The sequence below is a fragment of the Trichomycterus rosablanca genome, chromosome 6 (assembly GCF_030014385.1).
Source record: "Trichomycterus rosablanca isolate fTriRos1 chromosome 6, fTriRos1.hap1, whole genome shotgun sequence".
Taxonomy (NCBI): Eukaryota; Metazoa; Chordata; class Actinopteri; order Siluriformes; family Trichomycteridae; genus Trichomycterus; species Trichomycterus rosablanca.
The window spans coordinates 3,551,012-3,567,500 of record NC_085993.1 but is presented as its reverse complement, the minus strand read 5'-3'; the positions used below and the strand labels follow the sequence as shown (position 1 = coordinate 3,567,500).

At 44.8% G+C, this 16,489-nt stretch overlaps 1 protein-coding gene across 1 annotated transcript in view; it reads left to right on the top strand.

Annotated features, from left to right (window-relative positions):
* Positions 1-16,489, top strand: part of sema5bb (sema domain, seven thrombospondin repeats (type 1 and type 1-like), transmembrane domain (TM) and short cytoplasmic domain, (semaphorin) 5Bb) — a 43,061-nt gene that overhangs the window by 15,942 nt on the left and 10,630 nt on the right. Inside the window, exons 7-14 of the mRNA XM_062997132.1 lie at positions 3,019-3,081; positions 4,281-4,593; positions 6,241-6,526; positions 7,844-7,979; positions 8,183-8,390; positions 8,488-8,695; positions 15,518-15,635; positions 16,244-16,428. Coding sequence (XP_062853202.1) covers positions 3,019-3,081; positions 4,281-4,593; positions 6,241-6,526; positions 7,844-7,979; positions 8,183-8,390; positions 8,488-8,695; positions 15,518-15,635; positions 16,244-16,428 — 1,517 coding nt within the window. The remainder of the gene's footprint in view (positions 1-3,018; positions 3,082-4,280; positions 4,594-6,240; positions 6,527-7,843; positions 7,980-8,182; positions 8,391-8,487; positions 8,696-15,517; positions 15,636-16,243; positions 16,429-16,489) is intronic.

Below are 16,489 nucleotides of genomic sequence, written 5' to 3'. Positions count from 1 at the left end.
TGGAGTGATTGATGGAGTGATTGATGGAGTGATTGATGGATTGATAGACTGATGGAGCGATGAGGTGATGGAGTGAGTGGTGGATTAATAGATTGATGGAGTGATGGAGCGGTGGATTGGTGCAGTGATGAGGTGATGGAGTGGTGGATTGATAGATTGATGGAGTGATGAGGTGATGGAGTGGTGGATTGATAGATTGATGGAGTGATTGATGGAGTGATGAGGTGATGGAGTGGTGGATTGATGGAGTGATGGAGTGGTGGATTGGTGCAGTGATGAGTTGATGGAGTGGTGGATTGATAGATTGATGGAGTGATGAGGTGATGGAGTGGTGGATTGATGCAGTGATGGAGCGGTGGATTGGTGCAGTGATGAGTTGATGGAGTGGTGGATTGATAGATTGATGGAGTGATTGATGGAGTGATGAGGTGATGGAGTGGTGGATTGATGGAGTGATGGAGTGGTGGATTGATGGAGTGATGAGGTGATGGAGTGATGGAGTAATGGAGTGGTGGATTGATAGATTTATGGAGGGATTGATGGAGTGATGGAGTGATGGAGTGGTGGATTGATAGATTTATGTAGGGATTGATGGAGTGATGGATTGATAGATTTATGGATTGATGGAGTGGTGGATTGATGTAGTGATGAGGTGATGGAGTGATGGAGTGATGGAGTGGTGGATTGATAGATTTATGGAGGGATTGATGGAGTGATGGAGTGATGGAGTGGTGGATTGATAGATTTATGTAGGGATTGATGGAGTGGTGGATTGATAGATTTATGGATTGATGGAGTGGTGGATTGATGTAGTGATGAGGTGATGGAGTGATGGAGTGGTGGAGTGGTGGATTGATAGATTTATGTAGGGATTGATGGAGTGGTGGATTGATAGATTTATGGAGGGATTGATGGAGTGATGGAGCGGTGGATTGGTGCAGTGATGAGGTGATGGAGTGGTGGATTGATAGATTGATGGAGTGATGAGTTGATGGAGTGGTGGATTGATAGATTGATGGAGTGATGAGGTGATGGAGTGGTGGATTGATAGATTGATGGATTGATGGAGTGATGAGGTGATGGAGTGGTGGATTGATAGATTGATGGAGTGATTGATGGAGTGATGAGTTGATGGAGTGATGGAGTGGTGGATTGATAGATTGATGGAGTGATTGATGGAGTGATGAGTTGATGGAGTGGTGGAGTGGTGGATTGATGGAGTGATGAGGTGATGGAGTGGTGGATTGATAGATTGATGGAGGGATTAATAGATTGATGGAGTGATTGATAAAGTGATGGTGATGGAGTGGTGGATTGAAAGATTGATGGAGGGATTAATAGATTGATGGAGTGATTGATGGAGTGATTGATGGAGTGATGAGGTGATGGAGTGGTGGACTGATAGATTGATGGAGGGATTAATAGATTGATGGAGGGATTGATGGAGTGATGAGGTGATGGAGTGGTGGATTGATAGATTGATGGAGGGATTAATAGATTGATGGAGTGATTGATGGAGTGATTGATGGAGTGATGAGGTGATGGAGTGGTGGATTGATAGATTGATGGAGGGATTAATAGATTGATGGAGTGATTGATGGAGTGATTGATGGAGTGATGAGGTGATGGAGTGGTGGATTGATAGATTGATGGAGGGATTAATAGATTGATGGAGGGATTGATGGAGTGATGAGGTGATGGAGTGGTGGATTAATAGATTGATGGAGGGATTGATAGATTGATAGAGTGATTGATGGAGTGATGAGGTGATGGAGTGGTGGATTGATAGATTGATGGAGTGATTGATGGAGTGATGAGGTGATGGAGTGATAAGTTGATGGAGTGGTGGAGTGGTGGATTGATGGAGTGATGAGGTGATGGAGTGGTGGATTGATGGAGGGATTAATGGAGCGATGAGGTGATGGAATGATGAGGTGATGGAGTGATGGAGTGGTGGATTGATGGAGTGATGAGGTGATGGAATGATGAGGTGATGGAGTGATTGATGGAGTGATTGATGGAGTGATTGATGGAGTGATGGAGTGATGAGGTGATGGAGTGGTGGAGTGATGGAGTGGTGGATTGGTGCAGTGATGAGGTGATGGAGTGGTGGATTGGTGCAGTGATGAGGTGATGGAGTGGTGGATTGATAGATTGATGGAGTGATGAGGTGATGGAGTGGTGGATTGATAGATTGATGGAGTGATGAGGTGATGGAGTGGTGGATTGATAGATTGATGGAGTGATGAGGTGATGGAGTGGTGGATTGATAGATTGATGGAGTGATGAGTTGATGGAGTGGTGGATTGATAGATTGATGGAGTGATAAGTTGATGGAGTGGTGGATTGATAGATTGATGGAGTGATGAGTTGATGGAGTGGTGGATTGATAGATTGATGGAGTGATGAGGTGATGGAGTGGTGGATTGGTGCAGTGATGAGTTGATGGAGTGGTGGATTGATAGATTGATGGAGTGATTTATGGAGTGATGAAGTGATGGAGCGCCGGTGGTAATAAAACACATACTGCTCCACACTCCTGGATTGATGCACCTGATGGGAGTTTATGTTTCTTCAGAAGGTCTCGACCGAGTTCCTGCAGGCTGCATTTATCATCATCACAGGAACCCAGAGCATCTCCCTGCATTTCAAATGAAAATATTGATTCACTGGAAGCTGCACATTCATCAGTTAATTGAACGTAATGAAATAGATGCTGGCGAGTTTTTAGCTGACGCAGCACTGATGCACTTTAGCGTTAGCGCTGCTCTCCAACTGTAAAGCTTCGTACAGCCGCCTCAGTTACCTCAGTTAAGTTCACGAACCGGCAAAATGATGAAGTGACTCTGTAACCTCTTAGCTAGCTTACATACTACTAATATTATTATTATTATTATTATTGTATTTATGATAACAATCATAATAATAACAATAAAAATAACACAGTTTATTATTGTTATTATGGTGAAACGTTGGACTGGGATTTGTGATTATAAACTGTGTTCTTGTGTGTTGCAGGGCACTGAGTGGGGGGTGGATGAAGATACTCAGAGGTCCTGCCGAAGCAAAGGGAGGACAGAGGTGAGAAAAACAATGGGTGCAAGGGTTAACAGAAGATCTCAGTAAAGGAGCTGACAGATGATTTGGGTGAAGGAAATATCTGGCTATTGAGGTTGAGAAGATCTGACTAAGAGTCAACAGAAGATCTGTCTACAAAACAGAAGATTTTGGTTGATTTAGATTGACAAGAGATCTCAGTGAAGAAGCTGACAGAAGACGTGGGTGAAAGGGTTGAATGAAGATCTGATTGAAGGAGCTGTCAGAAGATAATATGATGAAATTACTGATGAAGTAATGAAGTGAAATGATGGAGTGATGGAACGTGGATTGATGGATTGATGGAGTCAGCGGATGAAATGATTGATGTAGTGTTGAGTGATGGAATTGATAGAAGATCTCTAATAAGGAGTTGACGGAAGATCTGACTGAAGGGCTTGACAAGATCTGGTTGAAGGAAATGACAGAAGATCTGGGTGACGTGGTAATCAGAAGATCTCAACAGGTTATATCTCAACAGAAGCTCTGGAACTACAGTGAACCACAGTGAGAACCACTGTGTCCAAATGGAGGAAACACATGAATTCTGATGACCTGGATTTGATCCTCAATTCTGGTGACTGTAAGGATTTTGGCATGTTCTTTCTGGGATTCACCCGACCTCCCAGAACATGCAGATGGTGGATTGGCTGATATAAAATGCTTTATGTGTGTTAGTGAGTTAGTAAATGTGTAAGTATGTGGCACCTTGTCCAGGGTGTATTCTTGCCATTTGCCTAGTATTTCTAGGTGGTACCGGGTACACAGCGACCCTGACCAGAGTGATTAATGTAACTAGTAAATAACTGGGATTGAATAATGCTGCTACACTGTATGGCCAAAAGTATGTGGACGCCCATTTACTTATTAAGCTCAGGACATGCATTCAACTTTGTGGCAACAGTTTGGGGAAGGTCCATAAAAGCACGGTTTAAATTGTTGGGTGTGGATGAGCTCCAGTTCCACCTTTGGGATGAATTGGAATGTTGATGTCTACAATCTAAAATGTTTTGACTACAATTATGTGGACACTCATTTGTTTACTGTTTGCCTGACCTCACAAATGCTCTCAAAACTTCCCACAGACACATTCCAACAAGCTCATATTTAGGTGTCCACATACTTTTAGCCAGCACCCAGATGCACACATCTGTATAAAATGAACAATCCTCTCTGATTTTTAGGACGAGTGTCAGAACTACGTGAGGGTTCTCCTCCAGACCGCCTCTCACATCTTCTCGTGTGGTACCAACGCCTTCTCGCCCGTCTGCACCTCCCGTTCTGTCTCTGATCTCTCGGACGTTATTGAGACGGTGAACGGTGTGGCCCGCTGCCCCTACGACCCCAAGCACAACTCCACCGCCATGGTAACGGAGAGCGGCGACCTGTACGCCGCGACCGTCATCGATTTCTCGGGACGTGACCCTGTGATTTACCGCAGCATGGGGAACACGCCGCCCCTCCGCACAGCCCAGTATAACTCCAAATGGCTGAACGGTACGAACAAGCGACACGAATGTTCATGACCTGGGATTTATTTCTGCAACTGTTCTTTCTCTGTGACTGAATGATTAGAACACAGGATTATTAATCCATCAAAAACCTTCAATAATTTATGATGTTTTATTTATTGTTGGTGTTTGGTGTTAGTTATTGCGATTCACCACAGTGACGTCTCTGTTCTCAGATAAATAAGACTAGTTTGACTGCACCCTTAAAAGATACATGGGGCGCCCAGGTGGCGCAGCGGGATTTTCCGCTAGCACACCAGTGCCGAGATTCTGAACTCCTCGGTTCGAAACTCGGCATTGCCACCGGTCAGCTGGGCGCCATCTAGCGGGCATAGTTGGCAGTGCCTGCACCAGACACGTCTCTGCTAGGGCGGGATGACCGGACTATGTGGGTGGGGTCTTTAAATGCTGTGTAAGGACCCTGATTGGCAGATAGAGAGGCGCCTGTGCAGAATGCATGGGTGAAAAAGGGTTCCGCTAAGGGCTGTGCAGACAGGAGGGCAGTTGGAGCACCTTCATGTCGGAGGAGGTGTGAGCAGCAATATACCCACCTCAGATGCAATCAGGGATCCCCAGCAGCGGAAGACAAATTGACTACGCTAAATTGGGAGAAAGTGGGAAAAAATGCATAAATAAACAAACCTTAGTGCCATCTTCTGCTAAGAGGGAATTTGTCTGGATAATCAGATGGCACTGATAACAAGACCGGAGAGGAAGCCGGAGGCGGCAGAGATGAAGATGCTGCGATTCTGGTTGGTAGTGATGATGATGGGCGAGATTAGTAGGGGTTTTTTTTCTATTGAATTATGCATTGTCTTTGTTTTTCTCCTGATTTAGCATATAGCCAATTAGTCTTCTGCTGCTGGGGATCCTGATTGGGTTCGAGGAGGGTATATCCGCCTGCTCCACGCCTCGTCCCATGCGTGCCCAGTTCCTCAACCCCTTTTTTTTTACCTGTGCTTCGGTGGATTTTGCACATGTGGCTCATTCACTTCTGCACAGGCGTCTCGGTCTGCTACCCAGGGTCCGTGCACAGTGTTTGAAGACCCCGCCCACTCAGTCCGGTCTTTTCAAGTGTGCTTGCTAGATGGCGCTCGGCCGACCGTTAGCAGAGCTGAGATTTGAACCGGGGTGTTCGGGGGGTGAGACTGAGATGGTTTGAGCATGTGCAGAAGAGGAATGAGAGTTCTATAGGAAAGATGGTGCTGATGCTCATAATTCGGTCACCCCGCCCTAGCAGACACGGTGGCCAATTAGTGTCTGCTGCAGGCACTGCCAATTATGCCCGCTAGATGCCGACCGGTGGCAACGTTCAGAACCTCTAGTGGAATATCCCGCTGTGCCACCTGGGCGCAACATCTAACATTTTTAGAATTAATTGGAACACTGACTGCCAGCAACACCAAATATCAGGGCCCGACCTCCCTAATGCTCTGGTGAATGTATAGAAGTAATTCCCTGCAGTCATGTTACAAACAAAATGGTATATCATCAATATCAAAGAAGCGCCCATTCTGTATTAATAGATTTCCAACATGTTAAGATGGTTGTTTTGGTGTCCACATACTTTTGACATGCAGTTCTTCAGTATAACAGAGTTACAGTATCTCAGTCTCTCTATTCACCCTCACAGAGCCTCACTTCGTCTCCGCGTACGAGGTGGGCCGCTTCACCTACTTCTTCCTGCGGGAGGTGGCAGTAGAGGAGGATTGTGGGAAGGCGGTGTTCTCCCGGGTGGCGCGGGTGTGTCAGAACGACGTGGGTGGACGGTTTCTGCTGGAGGACACCTGGACCACCTTCATGAAAGCCAGGCTGAACTGCTCGCGCTCTGGAGACGTTCCATTCTACTACCACGAGCTCCACAGCACCTTCTACCTCCCCGAGCAGGACCTCATCTACGGTGTCTTCACCACTAACGTGTGAGATCCTCTTCTGCGGTCTACAGATTTTATTCTACTCATGTTTTTTACTAGTGGGTTCCTCTGAAAGACCAGAGTGCATCACATGTCATTGAACAAGGTTGAAGTATACAGCAAAAAAGAGACAAGTCATCTGATCTGGACCAGCATTACTGAGACACAGTCAATCCAAGTGTGAACCTCCTGTCCTTCAGAGTCCAGCCTGAAAGTCCACATCTACGGTGCCACCAGCAGGTCCAAATTTCAGAATACACCCTATGGAAAAAATGGCTTACCCCTTCTAATTATTATGTTAATGTATTAAGCCTCATCCATTGCTTTTATGTATATACAATTAATTCCAACTTTGCAGCAACAGTTAAGGAAGGACATGTCCTGCCCCAGCGTAAATGAGGGTCTTTAAAGACATGGTTTGATGACTTGGAGGTGTGGAGGATCTTTATCAACTTAACTCAACTTGTCCAACATTGATGGCTAACTCTTTAGATTTAGGATTGTTGTAGCTTAACGATTAAGGTGCTGGACTAGTAATCAAAGGGTCGCTGGTTCAAGCCCCACCACAGCCAGGTTGCCACTTAATTGCTTAGACTGTATCCTGTCAGACTACTGTACATCACTTTGCGTCTGTTTGAGCGATTAGGGAGCACTCTATATCAATATCTATTACTTTTGTACGTGTGTCCACATACCTTTGAGTGGGTTTGTTTTTCATATTTAATTATTTGGTGTGGTTATTTATTTTTTTGTCAGAAAATCAAAAAGACATGCAAGTAGACCAAGGGTGTCCAAAATTTTACATGTTACATGTAAGTCTACATGAGTGAGCAGGTGAACCAGTGTTTCTAATAATGTGGCCACTACGAGGAAATGAGTAGTCAGATTGATACACATAATGGGTTGTGTGTGTGGGGTGGGTTTAGTTTTTAGGTTCGGGACAGGGAGTTGGGGGATTGGGACTGTAATCTGGAGGATAGTGGTATCTCGCCAATGGTGGCTCAGTCCTAGACTAGTAATCAGAAGGTCACTGGTTCACTGTTGGAGCCTTAAACAAGGCCCTTACTTGGTGGGGTGAGGGATTGGCTTTGTAATCTCAAAGGAAGTTGGCACATGGGTCTTTGGAGATGTATTTTACCACTCTGACCTAAAGTGTAGCATTATTTAGCTTTTTAATTTCACCAGGGAGCCTTGAGTCCTGTGGTTTTGGGATAAGGAGTTGTTTTAGCACTGATATCATGCGGTAGTTTTGATTTGGGGGGGTGGGGGTTAGTCTTTTGGTAATCTGTGTGTATAATTCCACACTCCTCTTGTCCATTACAGTAACAGCATTGCTGCCTCTGCAGTTTGTGCCTTCAACCTCAGTGCCATCACTCAGGCCTTCAACGGTCCCTTCCGCTACCAGGAGAACCCTCGGACCAGCTGGCTGTCCATCCCAAACCCCATACCCAACTTTCAGGTATGCAGATACCCCACACCTGCTGTCTCTTATAACCCTGTTAACTATAAGCTCCATCTCTTTGGGCCACATCTCAGTGGTGGTATTTCTTCTGATCCACTTTCTCAATATGCCTCAATGTCCTTCCAATATACTGTCCCTTCCTTATGTACAGTACATGCTCAAAGGTGTAATCTTTTTTCCTCTTTTCTTCTCTCTCCCAGTGTGGAACAGTTGGTGATGGTGGTCCTGGTGGGAATCTAACAGAGCGCAGTCTTCAGGACGCTCAGAGACTCTTTTTGATGAGTGATGTCGTGCAGCCTGTATCAACGGATCCCTTGATCAGCCAGGACAACGTCCGATTCTCCAAAGTGGCCGTGGACATCGTACAGGGCCAGGACACCCTATACCACGTCATCTATGTGGGCACAGGTCAGACCTGGCAAACAGCTGATGTTTGTTTTACTTGGAACAGATTTCTGCTGCCAATCAGGAATTTAAATGCTTCTTTCTGTTGCTATCCAATCAGAGCGTGGTACCATCATCAAGGCGCTCTCCACGTCCAGTAAGAACCTGCGTGGGTGTTACCTGGAGGAGATGAAGCTTCTTCCTGGTGATCGACAGGAACCGATTCTAAACCTGCAGATCCTGCATAGTGACCGGTCCCTGTTTGTGGGTTTGAACAGCCAAGTTCTGAAGATTCCACTGGAGAGATGTTCAAGTTACCAAAGCCAACAGTGGGTCAACACACACACACACACACAGTCCACACTTTCCAGCTCCAAAACAAACCTGAGCAATCTCTAACCTGTGGCATTTGCACTTTATCTTCGCTGGGTGAGGACAGCAGGCTAGCACATGCTTCCTCTAACATGTGGGAATCCACCATTTGCTTCTTTACTCCAGACAGCGACGGATTCTTACAGAAAGCTTTAACACTTACGGAGGACCATGCTATACTCTCTGTATCCCTCCACCCTTTGTGCTGGTGCATAAACCACCGGTTTCACCAGTAAGTAGGTCTTGTCTTCACTCAGACCCAGCCAGTTGTGTCTGTTAAATGCCCTACCAGCATGATGGTTCCACCAAGACTCAGACTAAGATCTGCAGTTCCTTTCCCACCTTTTAAAGGTACTTCTCATGTGCTAACTTTCTGTAACTGCTCCCTAAAGGTTAGAAGTTATATTATGTTACATTGACGTCACTTCTGTCACACAGTTATTATTCAGTCTGGTGAACTTAGTGTCCACAAACGTTTGGTCTTTAGAGAGTGTTAAACGTTTCAGGTGAAACTGTATTACTGTATTAGATAAGATCAGCACAGTAGAGCAGCAGGTAGTGTTGGTGCAAAATAACTCAAGGGTCGTGGGTTTGATCCTCATCTCAGTTGTTGTTTTTGTGGACCTGGAGACCACTAGGTTCGCAGGTTTAAAGCCCTGGTCATAACAAATATTTGCCATTGGGAGTATTTAGCCAGAAATGGTCCACACTTTATGCTGACTTTGCAATTTGTGACCACATCTCCTTTAGTCCCAGAGATTGCATATCATAAAGGCAGTGAGGAGGAACTCCATACAACCTTCCCAATGCCAATCGTGTCTGTTGGACAGTTGGCCAGGTTAGCAGCACTGCTGAGTCCATCTCAACAGATGTAGTCCATCTGTTTCTCTACATACTTTTTTAGCCTGCTTTCACCCTGTTCTTTAATGGTCAGGACCACCACGGAGCAGATATTATTTAGGTGGTGGATGATTCTCAGCACTGCACTGACACTGACATGGTGGTGGTGTGTTAGTGTGTGTTGTGCTGGTATGAGTGGATCAGACACAGCAGCGCTGCTGGAGTTTTTAAATACCGTGTCCACTCACTGTCCACTCTATTAGACTCTCCTACCTAGTTGGTCCACCTTGTAGATGTAAAGTCAGAGACGATCGCTCATCTATTGGTGCTGTTTGAGTCGGTCATCTTCTAGACCTTCATCAGTGGTCACAGGACGCTGCCCACGGGGCGCTGTTGGCTGGATGTTTTTGGTTGGTGGACTATTCTCAGTCCAGCAGTGACAGTGAGGTGTTTAAAAACTCCAGCAGGGCTGCTGTGTCTGATCCACTCATACCAGCACAACACACACTAACACACCACCACCATGTCAGTGTCACTGCAGTGCTGAGAATGATCCACCACCTAAATAATACCTGCTCTGTGGTGGTCCTGTGGGGGTCCTGACCATTGAAGAACAGGGTGAAAGCAGGTTCAAAAAAAGTATGTAGAGAAACAGATGGACTACAGTCAGTAATTGTAGAACTACAAAGTGCTTCTATATGGTAAGTGGAGCTGATAAAATGGACAGTGAGTGTAGAAACAAGGAGGTGGTTTTAATGTTTTTGTTGATCGGTGTATATTGATAGCTAGACAGATAGATAGACAGATAAATTAGATACTGTATTTATCCTGATCTGTGTTGCTGATGCTGTTGTGGCTGCTCGTCGTTTCTGTTTTTGCGTTCAGCAGGTCGTGATTATCTGAATAGCTGCATTTATGTGCGGTTGGAAATGCAATTTTCCACACATAAATCCTCTGTCCTGGATAAAACAGAGAGCTCAGTGTGTCGAACTCGGTCAGCTCCTCCAAACAATCGGTCTCTTCAGTTTCTCCACCAGCGTCTATCAATAGAACATCCATAAACAAGCACCGGCCTTAAAAATAGCCGTGTTCCTTAGCTAGGGCAAAAATATACAAATTGTGAAGCTTGTTTTGTGTGTGTTGAGAACGAGGGTTCCTCAAACTGTCGTTAGTTCAGTCAGGTGTTGGAGAAAAATGAACCCACATCAATATCATGCCATCATCCTGAAGAAATCTTAAGCATTACACCAAAGTAGCTCTAGTGGGTTTACTTATGATAAACCAGTAATGGGAGCTTCCTCACCTGAATCTGTTACCACTGAATCGGAATCATTCGTAGTCGCCATCCATTGACCTTTGCATTTTAGAGGTGGGCAAATCAAATATCTGTCCATTCTCAAAGACCCAATGTAGACTATGTAGTTCAAAACAATTTTTTATTACATGCTAATAGCCCAGGGGTGGGCAATTAAATTTTGCAAGGGGCCACATGAGAAACTGGGACTGTTGTGGAGGGCCGGACCAATAGGCTGAGCTTAACTTTTCTTTCTAATTACCACTGACCTCATGCTAGGCCGGTTGGGACTGCCAAAGGGTCGGATGTGGTCGTCCCATCACATGTGACACTCTAGTGGGCCGTGGCCCCCAAGTTGATAACCACCAGCCCACCTGATCTGGTCATGAATCAGGATGAATCAGGAGAATTCGAGCGTTTGATTGCTCATTTTCGGCACCCCAGATGCCACATTCTCTTAAAAATTGACCTTATACAAAGACCTAAATAGAGACTCAAGGAATCACCTTTCTGACTCGAAGCAGCCTGTCTGGTAGCAACAACCCAGCAACATGCAACACTCAGAGTCTCTTAGATCAGATATCTTTTCTTCATTCTGATGTATGATGTGAAGAACTGAAGCTCTTGATTCGAATGACTGTCTGTATGATTTTGCTGTCATGTGACTGGCTGATTGGATAATTAATAATAATTATGAGGGATCTTCAAAAAGTTTCCTCACTTTTATATTTAGGTAATAAGCGGTGAGGATGGGAGGAGGAGTAATCAGTCGTGTCTGAGAGACTGAGAGACGCTTATAGTCCGGATTTAGCTCCATCTGATTTCCAGCTTTTTGGACGCTCGAAGAAGCTTTAAGGAGAAGAAGATTTTCTTGTGATGATAATGTGAAAGCAGCGGCGCATCAGTGGCTACAAGCTCAACCAAAAAAATTTTTTGCTGACGGCATTAAAAAGTCGGTACGATGCTGGAAAAATGCATCGGAAGGCGACTGTGTAGAAAAGCGATGGAATTTGTTTTTGAAATTCTTAATAAATAGAGTTTTAAAAAGTGTGGAAACTTTTTGAAGAACCCTCGTACATAAACAAGTGTTCCAGTTTGAGTTTTACTTCTACCAGTAAAGAAGCAAAAAAATCGGTTCTCTCAGTCGAACGTCTCGAGTTTCTGCTCCGAATCGGATCTGAATTTTGTTGTTGTGAGTTATTGTGTTAGATCGGTATCCATGGAGACCGCAGAACGTCATGGCAACCTGTCTGTGATTTAAATATAAATCTATAGAATGCTGCATAAGCGCCAACTGAAGGTGTTAAAACCTGTTTAAAAGGTTTTTCTTCAAGGTTCACTTGCAGTGGTGTGATTAAGACCAGGAGGTGTTTTAAGGATATTTAATGACATAATAGAGCAGTGTGTTTGCGTGGGTTTCCTCCTGGCACTCCGGTTTCCTCCCACAGTCCAAAGACGTGTCAGTGAGGTGTAACTTGTAACACAATATATAAAAATATATTAGCGCTGATGCTAAAGGTTTAATACTTCACAAAATTTCCACTGAGAATTATGCCAGCATGTTTGTGTCAGCAAGCGGCTTTTAAAATAATTTGAAGTGGCATCCAAGGGCACTGCCATGTTGTGAAGGATAAACCAAGCAGCACAAGGGATCCTGGGAAATATAGTCAGTTATACAGTGTAATAAAACAGTGAAATATCTCAGAAACTACCACAAAGTAGTTTTATTACTACGTATACATTGATCAGCCATAACATTAAAACCACCTTTTTGTTTCTACACTCACTGTCCATTTTATCAGCTCCACTTACCACATAGAAGCATTTTGTAGTTCTACAATTACTGACTTCTTTAACCTGCTTTCACCCTGTTCTTCAATGGTCAGGACCACCACAGAGCAGGTATTATTTAGGTGGTGGATCATTCTCAGCACTGCAGTGACACTGACATGGTGGTGGTGTGTTAGTGTGTGTCGTGCTGGTATGAGTGGATCAGACACAGCAGCGCTGCTGGAGTTTTTAAATACCGTGTCCACTCACTGTCCACTCTATTAGACACTCCTACCTAGTTGGTCCACCTTGTAGATGTAAAGTCAGAGACGATCGCTCATCTATTGCTGCTGTTTGAGTCGGTCATCTTCTAGACCTTCATCAGTGGTCACAGGACGCTGCCCACGGGGCGCTGTTGTCTGGATATTTTGGGTTGGTGGACTATTCTCAGTCCAGCAGTGACAGTGAGATGTTTAAAAACTCCAGCAGGGCTGCTGTGTCTGATCCACTCATACCAACACAACACACACTAACACACCACCACCACCGTCAGTGTCACTGCAGTGCTGAGAATGATCCACCACCTAAATAATACCTGCTCTGTGGTGGTCCTGTGGGGTCCTGACCATTGAAGAACAGCATGAAGAGAAACAGATGGACTTCAGTCAGTAATTGTAGAACTACAAAATGCTTCTATATGGTAAGTGGAGCTGATAAAATGCACAGTGAGTGTAGAAACAAGGAGGTGGTTTTAATGTTATGGCTAATCGAAGTTATTCTGCACCTCATTCTATGAAGGCATTTAGGGTGCTAAGAGAACCTTGTTTTTGGAGATGAAACTGCAGCATATTAATGCTCTTGTGTGCCCATCAAGCTGTAGGTGCTTCACCAGCTCTCCTGATTAAGGAAGCTAAAGTAGGAGCTCATAAGTGCAGTCAGGTGAACAGTGAGGGTCCGCAGACGCTGCACCTATTTCAGGATTCGTCTGGGTTGGCTATTCGCCCAGGAAGCCACTCATATTTTGTTTTTCCTTTTGATATATTTATCTTCATTTGGGGTGTCAGGTGTCACAGACGGTTTTCCAGGAGATCCATCAGCGCCTGACAGGGTGAAGGGGTTTGTGTTCGAGTGTGTATAAATGTGTTTTCGGAGGACGAGGGGAGTAAATCAGAAGATCTCTGAAGGCTCTCTGAAGGCTCTTTTGTAAGTGATGAAGGGTCTCTGACCTGCTGGTGCTGCTCTGGTGAAGCCACAGATGTTGACTCGGTCACCTTGACAAACACGTCTATATATTTACGGAACCGCATGAACGCAGAATCTGTTCTGCGAGAGCCTGAGCTTGGAGCGTGAACTTCACTAAGAAGGTCTGGTTGAGTAAACGTGTTGTTTATTCATGTAAGACCTGAAACAGATCCTGAAGACCTCATGTAGGATGAATATTAATAGGCCTGGTTCCACAGCAGAAGCTTTTTAGCAGCTCCTGAACAGTGGGACTTTAATCTTGTGAACTTGTTTAGAATCCCAGAGACTTTTTAATTTTTGCTAACCTCTTTATTCTGGTCAGGGTCTTTGTGGGTCCGGCACCACCCAAAACCCTGGGTGCAAGCTCAGAAATATATCCCGGTCAAAGCATCCGTCACACACTAGGGGAAATTTAGATCCACCTTCTGCATACTTTGAGAAGTGAGAAAATGTTATTTTGCTCATGTTGATGAACCTTTTTTGGTCATGGACGTTCTGTATCAAATAGATTTTTATCTCCCTAAAGAAGCCATCTGGGTGATTGATTGTTTAGCCAATGTGGACCCATGAGAGCATAACGGACATTTGTTTCAAACTCTGTACACAGTGTAGGATAGTATGGCAGTCGTAGCCTCCAGATGTTGAAGTGTGTATGTATGAGGGAACTTTCATTTCATTTATGAGGTCAGGAACGCCTGGTGTGCGTCTTCAGTGGGCTCGAGATCAGGGCTCTGGATAGGCCGTCGGAATTCACCAAATCAAACTCACTAGCCATGTCTTTATAGACCTCACCTTGCACACAGGGGCACAGTAATGCTTAAAGAGGAACTGGCCTTCCCCTTACTGTTGCCGCAAAGCTAAAATCTCATATCATTAATTTATTATAATTTATGATATACACCGATGAGGCATGACATCATGACCACCTTCCTAATATTGTGTTGGTTCCCCTTTTGCTGCCAAAACAGCCATGACTCGTCAAGGCATGAAGTCTGACACCTTTCTATCAGAACCAGCATGAGCTCTTCTGTTGGATCGGACCACACAGTCCAGCCTTCACTCCACACGTGCATCAATGAGCCTTGGCCGTCCATGAACCTGTCGCTGGTTTACCACTGTTCCTTCCTTGGACCACTTTTGATAGATACTGACCACTGCAGACCGGGACACACCCCACAAGAGCTGCAGTTTTGGAGATGCTCTGACCCAGTCGTCTAGCCATCACAATCTGGTCCTCGTCAAACTCGCTCAGATCCTCACCCTCAAGCATTTTTCTGCTTCTAACACGTCAACTTTAAGGATAAAATGTTCACTTGCTGCCTAATATAATATACCCCCCCCACTAACATCACAGGTGCCGTGATGAAGAGATAATCAGTGTTATTCACTTCACCTGTCAGTGCTCATAATGTTATGCCTGGTCGGTGTACATATGTACATGTGTGTGTGATTAAACGTCTGTATATAATAATTATGAGGGGTGTTTACAGCCTTTTGGCCATTTGCTTTAGTTCATAATCCACAGAAAATCACTAAATCTAGAGCAGGAACTAAACTTCTGGTTCCTCTAGTAAAAGTTCCTTTTGTAGTTCTAGGTTCTTGTATAAACGAGAGTGTTTATGTGTGTTCGTAGGGAATGTTTGGACTCCAGAGATCCGTACTGCGGCTGGGACCGGCAACAGAGACGCTGCACCACCATTGAGAACAGTTCCAACATGAGCCAGTGGATCCAGAACATCACCCAGTGTCCTGTAAGATACACACTTTTTTAATTATTATACATTGCCAGTTTTCTGACAGGAACAACATGCAGTGGGAAGGTTGGCTTTAGTCTTGGAGGATGGACAGTCGCCCTGTTTGGGGTGGTGCTGCCTTGTACCCATCGTTTCCAGGTGAATCCGGACCTTCCTCGAACCTGACTAGGATAAAGCGGTTGATAAAAATGAAATGAAATTTGATGCTTCCTCAAATTATAGTAGTTTGGGGAAGGCCCTTCCTTTCCTGCATGTGCACAAAGCATTGTCCATGAAGACAAGGTTTAAATTTGAATTAGGTGTGAAGGGTTTTTCGTAGCCTGCACAGGGCTTTAATCTCAACCCTGATGAAAACCTCTGGGATGAATTGGAATGTCGATTGTGAATCAGGCCTGCTCATCCAACATCAGTGGCTGCCCGACTTTGCAAATGCTTTTTTGACTGAGTAAACACAAATCCCCACTGATTGTAGGGTTTTATAGCTGCAGGTGTCTGTGTATTAATTCATTTGCAATAAGATGTGCAAATATCTCATTATCAGGTGTCCACATACTTATGATCATCAATGTATGAACTTCTTCTAATTATAAAATCCTGTTTTACAGGAGCGAAATCTGACCCAAAACGGCGGCTTTAGTCTGTGGTCATCTTGGCAGTCGTGTATCCATGGCGACAGCGGTGAAAGTTCCGGTTCATGCCAGTGTCGCTCACGTGTGTGTGACCAACCCGTCCCTCAGTGTGGGGGCGCTGAATGTGTGGGGCCAACCATGGAGGTGGCAAACTGCTCCAGGTACCCAAACCTTCACATGTAATTACCTGCTTACAGCAGGTACCTTTACATTGAGTTTTAT